The 7,041-nt window shown below is 33.5% G+C and overlaps 1 protein-coding gene across 4 annotated transcripts; it reads right to left on the bottom strand.

Annotated features, from left to right (window-relative positions):
* Window positions 1–771: 771 nt before the first annotated feature.
* Window positions 772–5,474, bottom strand: LOC112737597 (uncharacterized). 4 transcript variants are annotated; one of them, XM_025787563.3, is made up of 11 exons: window positions 5,076–5,474; window positions 4,335–4,491; window positions 3,956–4,069; window positions 3,788–3,849; window positions 2,361–2,521; window positions 2,207–2,271; window positions 1,921–2,127; window positions 1,627–1,781; window positions 1,458–1,527; window positions 1,210–1,337; window positions 772–1,001 (listed from the first exon to the last, which is right to left on the bottom strand). In XM_025787563.3, the coding sequence occupies exons 5-11, from the start codon at window positions 2,492–2,494 to the stop codon at window positions 990–992; spliced, it is 771 nt and encodes a 256-aa protein (XP_025643348.1). In that variant the 5' UTR covers window positions 2,495–2,521; window positions 3,788–3,849; window positions 3,956–4,069; window positions 4,335–4,491; window positions 5,076–5,474; the 3' UTR covers window positions 772–989. The 4 variants fall into 4 exon arrangements, with proteins under 4 accessions (XP_025643348.1, XP_025643349.1, XP_025643350.1 ...); XM_025787564.3 differs by having other exon boundaries at window positions 1,921–2,064; XM_025787565.3 differs by having other exon boundaries at window positions 1,921–2,001.
* Window positions 5,475–7,041: the final 1,567 nt, after the last annotated feature.

Genomic DNA, 7,041 nt, shown 5'->3' with positions numbered 1-7,041 from the left:
CTCATACATCACCGAATTGAACTTGAAAGAAAAGAGAGAGTATGTTGTGAGTGAGAAGAACGAGAAACCATGGAACCTCCAACTTTCGGCGTTCGATTTCTTGCGATCCGTAATTCCAATAAAAAATTTAATTCGATAAAACTGTTCGTATTCTCCTTCTCTACACATTGGCATCACTTTTGTCCGGTAGAAGTTGACGGTGACATAACTCCTCTTACCCTTGAGTTCGGCCACTTGGAGTTCTAGAAAGCACATACGATTTCTGATGTTTTTCTCTTCAGCAGCTCGATCAGAAACACAACTAGAAAATGGATCAATACAGACAGATTTACAGACGGATTTAGTCTTTATTACAGACGAATTTTTGGTTACCGATGAAATTACCGACGGATTTTGTCCCTCTGTAAAAGCCCCGTCGGAAATTATTTACCGACAGATTTTTTTCCGTCGGAAAATTACAGAAGAATTTTACCAGTTACCGACGGATTTTCCCTCTGTAAATTTTGCATCCATTTTTTCGAAGGCGACGAACTTTCTGACGGATTTTTCGTCTGTAATTACAGACGAATTTTCTGACGGATTTTCTGTCAGTAATTACAGACGGAATTTTCAAACTTTGAATATAGACAAAAAATTCGTCTGTAAATCCATCAGCAAGGTAATTTTTTTTTGGATTTTTTCATTGCAAAATACACCTTTTTTCATACAAAATAAATATAAATTTAATAAATAAAATTTTTTTATCTAATTTGTATTCGAATATTTATAATATTTCAAAAAATAAACAAATTTATTGTATTATTAAACTGAAAGAAAAAAGTAATTTACAAGGAAGCCAATATAATTCAAAAAATAAACAAAGTGTATTGATACATCAACTATAATAATAAATAACAACTATACATCAACAAAATGTGTTAATACATCAACAAAATTCTAACCAAGAATGTGACCAAGTTCATAGATATTCCCATAACACATTCTTTCAGCTAGTTCAGTTCCTGCATAGTGAAAAAAAAGTATGCAAATTTAGAGAGTGTGTAAGAGAGAAGTGAATTTTTGAGAGCACCATACAAAAGTTCCATATTGCGAGACTGATCAACAACCCCCTAAGAATTCAGATCATAATAAAAACTTACTCATGATGTAAAAACCTAATGAATTCCATATAGATGCATCTAAGAATAGATAAACTTGTATACGAAATACCTTATGTAAAGCGTCCACCAAAACTGGGATGATACTGTCACTTAAAAACTTCAAATAGGATGCATCCCGACCTTGAGATTGCCCTTTCTCAATAGCCAACTTTGCAGAACGTAATAGCTCCGGCATTGCTAAAATGATATAGGAAATCATAACCATTAAAAACAGCTGGGATAATGGCATAAAGCAACTTAATGAGTAGAGGAAAATTGTTAACAAAAAAAGATGCAACGGAACAATCATTCTTATACCTGAAACGGCTGCTTTTCTAACCTCCTCATGGAAGTAAAATTTAAGAAGTGGAACTAAAGTTCCTGCAACCTGTCCCAAATGCAATTTAATACTCAGAAAAAGATGTTTCTATAAACAAAGTGCAATATGTAAAGGTGTTATTAACTTTTATAGTGTTCCCAGTCTAACCTGATCAATCCATGGAAAGAATCCTTCCTTCAACTCATCAGCATAACAGCAAAGCATGTTACAGGCTGTGGCCTTTTCTTCCAGAACACTAGTTTTGATACCAATTCTTTTGAACCCAAGAGTGATGTTTGTCCCCAAGAGTGATGGTCTCCATACTATAATAGTATAATGAATAAACAAAACTTAGTTGGATTTATCTTGCCTAAGTAAAATTATCTATACTTTTTTGAATTTGCTTTTCAAGCTCTACTTTTTTGACAGCTAGGAAATGTTTCCTTTCTTCAGAAAGAATACCTTTGTCCCCAGTCATTATTGCACTCTCAGTTCCCTTGGAGAATGACGTAGCTTCCAGAGATTTTCCAGCAGAAGGGGACCCTGAAGAGTTATTATTATCAGGTTGTCTCATATTGTTCAGACCTCCAAAAGGCATCATGGCCCCTGACGAGGTACCCAATTCAACAGAAGATTGTGACTTTCCTTTGTGGTCAGTATGATCCTTTCCTAAATTTCCATCATATATCTTCCCATCATATATGACGAGAATAATTTATTATTTAACAATTAAATAAACACCAATCACCTTCTCTAGAAAAAGCGGTTCCAAGAGCAATTTCAAGATGTAGTTGCTTTGGTGCTAAACCATTTCTGCACATTCAAAACAATATATGAAAATATAATGAAACTTAGTTCGATCTTTTCATATTTAAATAGTGGTAGCAAAGTTACGTTTTTACCTAAATGCTAGAAAAACAAGGCACTGAGCTCGGAGCTGTTTCAACTGTTGTTCTTTGAAAGGCACACCAGATGATCCACCAATCGTGGATCTTGCCATATCTCTGGGAGGAACTCCTTGTCTAAGCATAGTCATTTCTGAGTTATTACTATGCCTGTCAGTCTGTCAATAAAATTATCTGGTAAAGCAATCAACTTGACTCACATACACCCTCAGAAAAACAAAAAAAACAAAAACTTGACTTATATAAATAGCAAGTAATTTAAGTTTTAATTTAGAATAATGGACATCCCCATATACTGTCAACTTAAGTTAGATGATTATAGAAATTATAGTAACTAGTAAAACTAAAAATAAAATGGAAAGAGAAAAGCTTAAAGTCATTATGAACAAAAAAAATTAATGTCAGGCAATAACGAGAAACTAAGGACACATTTTAATTGTTCATCTTTATTGCAATTATTAAAGCCACTATAATTTTTATTTATTATTTTATTTTTCCTCCTCCAAGTTTCAAAACGACAAAATGGCACCATGTCCAGTAAATAAACAGTAATAATAGAGATTCCTCAGTTGAAACATCAATTCCAAAAATCTGGCGTGATAGTTGGAATTGAATAGGCAATATACATGTATTGATCAACTGTATATTAGATTAAAAACACTAGGAAAGATGTATCCCAGAAACATAGAAAGCTCAACTGTTATCATCACAGAAGTGAAATAAAAGAAATGAAAATAAATAAAAATGAAAAAAGTGTATTCTATTAGATTCTTGGATTCCCATAGTATATATAGGCATACACTCGTTAATCTTTCTTCAATGTTTTCCACTAACTTCTGGAGTTGGCATTGCTATTTTATGCATAAATAATTCAAATTGTTTGCAGATCTCAAACCCAAAAACAGAGGTTCATAATATACACGATGAACCTAGCACAATTTACAAATCTATTACTTGAACCTGGGAAGAGGAGCATTTACAGATAAGTTGGAGTTTCATCCATCACGTCATTAGGAACAAGACAAATAAAACAAGGGAATCTGAGATGATAAAGGAACAAGACAAATAAGATGGAGCACATAAACAGGCCCCGCCATGCTGCTCAGAAAGTGGCACCAAAACGCAACAAATGTTTATCATCTTTCCAAGTTCCATCCACTTCCACAAATAATTAAATAAATATGATCTTCCTGTTACTTTATTACCATCACAGGCATGCTAGTGCTAGTTAATATCTTAATTACCATAAGTGGAGGAGTACATGTGAAACCATATATTCTTATGCCACAGCTTACTCTTACTCCCACAAGGCACAAAAACATCATGATTGTCAAAATCAACCTCAAGCAAAAAGGGGCTTAATAACTGACTGTGGATATCTATGTATGCATTTATTTGAGCACTATACATTGCAAGTACTCTACCTTGATATCACTTGATATGGCATTGAATGTTCCTTCCCACTTGATTTCATGTGTTGTAGTATCTGAAACAGATACCAAGTTAGTTACAAGCACACTAAACCCGTACCAAGAACTAAGGAGTGACGAGGACTAATTAAAAAAGTCCATTCATAAGAAAATGCCACACACCACGCAGAGTTTAGTAGCCAACTTAGCTGGCTCATATTTAGAATCTTGGATGAGTTTGTGCAGAAACTTAGCTGCCTCCAACTCAACATTTTGCAAAGAGGCCATCTCATTTATCTGAAGCATACAAGAAAAAGCTAATGTTATCATACTAGGAAAAACTCAAAATCACTAAAACGATTTAAACAGTCTAAGTGCAAATTAAGATATTATCTGGACCAATTTACAGTAGTGGCATAACCAATCTCAACCCAAATACTTAGCATTAAATATACCACAGGCCATCGCTGAATAAAAAATAAAGATCCTAATAAATACAAGAATTAAAAATTGAATTATTAGAAGGTTTAGAAGCTAGCTCTCTTATTGAGGATAAATATACCACAGGCCATCGCTGAACCACATGCAACCAAAAACCACTCAGTTTTTGCTTCAATCTTGAAAGAGTTGTACTATATTGTCCTGATGTTGAAGGACTAACCGCAGAGTCTTGTGAACTACGGCTCCTGTAGCACTTTCACCATAACTCTCAGCAAACTCTGAATCAGCAAACAAAAATTTTATGAACAAAATTAATAAACTACACAGCATTTAATATTATCATTGTTTATGAACAAATATGAACAAAATTATGAACAGCAAACAGACATTTTATCACAGCAACACAAAGGCTGTGCTTATCACTATGTTCTTATCACTTTTCAGTTTTATGATATTCCAAGTGTTAAAGCAAAACCAAAAGCATCCAAAGTGAGGTTCAATCAATTGAAAATGAATAATACCACAACCATAAATAATTAATTAGAACAAAAAAGAACAAGTAATGGCAGAATCAAACGATCATGATTTCACGATGCTGAATTCAGAAAACCCTAAGAGTCTTAAAAAAATAAGAACTACTTTTTCTAAGCATTCCAATTATATTTGGCCCTTTTTAACTTCTCATATTTAGCAAATTAGACAGTTTTTCTCGAGATATGTTCAACTATACAAAATTGATAGCAATTAACCACTAATCGGCACTATTTCAAATCAAATTTTGAGACCAGAGCAAGACACTGCACAATAACGCATTTGGAATGAAAAATTAGCGAGAGAAACAAGGGATGGAGTTAGGGCTAACCTGGTTAGTGGAGTGCGAATAGATAAAAAGATTGAAGATCTATGCAACCCTATATATAAAGTGTTTGATTCGATTTGATTCGGTTAGTGGAGAAGCTGGTCTTTGCCGGAGAAAAAGTTACCAACGGAGTCAACTATCATTCTGAGCTTCGCTTCAAGCTTCGCCATTCAACAATAACCACCGAGTTTCCACCGAGTTGAGATGAGTTTCACGACTCGCTCCAGATGCGACGAGAGCGGCGGCAGAGGGAGCCCGTGTGACGCAAGGGATGACAGAGAGATCCTGTGACGCGAGCGGCGGCGACAGCGGCAGGAGAAGCTGGTGCGACGGAGAGAAGAAGAAACTGGTGACGGAGAGACTCATTTGATTTGTGTGGAGTGTGACTGTGAATGGATCCAGAGGGTGGGATAAAATTAGGGTTTTTAATATTTCCGACGGAAAATTTAAATTACAGACGGATTTTCCGTCTGTAATAATTTAATAAAATGCAGCGTTTTGTCTATTTAATTACAGACGAATTTTTCGTCTGTAATCATTTTTTACTGAAAAAAATTAATTTTTCCGACGGAATTATTGACGGATTTTCTTTTCCGTCTGTAATTTATGCTAATCCATTTTTTTTGTTTTCCGACAAAAAATCCCTCTGAAATTCTCTCTGTATTTCAGTGGGATAAAATCCGTCGGAAATATCCATCTGTAATAACTAGTTTTCTAGTAGTGAAAGCTTCTCCGAAATTTTTGTTGTTGTGATTTCTGCACAGAGGTAGGGTTTAGTAATTTTATAATAATCAAATACGAATTTGATAAGTGAATGTTGATTTGGTTGATTATTGTTTGAGTTTGAATGAGTTTATGTTGACTTATTGTTGTTGCTTGTGATTTTGTTGGTTCGGCTATGCATGAACGGCCAGTTGGGGTGTTTTGATGAATTTTGGGCTGGAATATCGTTGAGAATAAAGTATAAATTTGGTGAGATTTGATGGTCGAGAGATTAAATTAAAAGTTACGAAGAATCGGTAACCGAAAAACTTGAGAACGGATTAAAATATAGTAATATTTTGAAAGGAAAGGGCTAAGAATTTCGGTTTTAATATAAGAGAAAGATTAGTAATTAAATTGTATTTTTGAAGAGATAAATATGGGTATTTTGTAAAAGATTAGGGTTGTTTTTATAAATATAAAAATAAGTAAGGGTTCAAATATAATTTTATAAAATATTGAAGTTAAAAACAGAATATTAAAAAGTTCATGATTTAGAAAGTAATTAAATAAAAATTTAAAATAAGGTTTTATAAACTAAGTTTTAAAAGAAGATTATAAATATTATTTTAAATATTTTTTTAAAATTATTCATTTATATTAAAATAAATTATTATTATTATAATTAGTATTTATCAAAGATATTATCTTATAAAAATATCATAATGTGTATTATTAATGATAAAGCAAGTAAGTAGAGTAATCTTAAAAACTTTAGAAAACGCATACTTAATTAAAGTACTTTATAATTCTTTTCTATAAGACACTTAGGGAAAGGCGAGGGAATAATGCGAAAATAAATTATATTATGGAATGATAGAAAAGAAAAGAAGAAGAAAGAAAAGAAAAAGAAAGAAAAATACTAAAGAACCTCTGCCACAGGAGAGCAGAGAGCAAAAAATTAAAAGTATCTAAAGAGCTTCCGTCAGAGGAGAGCAGAGAACAGAAAAGAAAAGAAAGAAAGAACGAGCTGAGATGTTTGTTTACCTGCTGGAAACGAGCAGAGATATGGTGGTGAGTCCACCGAATTTGCTTTCCAGAGATATATCGGCTAATCCAGGGGATAGTCGCACTTGTAAGACAGATGTTGATTATAGAGGTTATCAATACATATATTTGCCAGAGGGAGCCTCACCTGTAAGACCGAGGTTGCTTATAGAGGTTATGTTTGCATACATCGGCTCAAGAGAGTCGCACCTGTAAGACA

This window comes from Arachis hypogaea, chromosome 13 (assembly GCF_003086295.3).
Source record: "Arachis hypogaea cultivar Tifrunner chromosome 13, arahy.Tifrunner.gnm2.J5K5, whole genome shotgun sequence".
Lineage (NCBI taxonomy): Eukaryota > Viridiplantae > Streptophyta > Magnoliopsida > Fabales > Fabaceae > Arachis > Arachis hypogaea.
This window is presented reverse-complemented; position numbering and strand designations above follow the sequence as displayed.

Excerpts from the sequence above, each read along its gene's own strand:
- LOC112737597 (XM_025787563.3), bottom strand. The coding sequence starts at position 2,494 with ATGACTATGCTTAGACAAGGAGTTCCTCCCAGAGATATGGCAAGATCC. Across the intron at positions 2,128-2,206 it reads AACCGCTTTTTCTAGAGAAG|GAAAGGATCATACTGACCAC; the intron begins GTGATTGGTGTT and ends ATGGAAATTTAG. Across the intron at positions 1,782-1,920 it reads AATAATGACTGGGGACAAAG|TATGGAGACCATCACTCTTG; the intron begins GTATTCTTTCTG and ends ATACTATTATAG.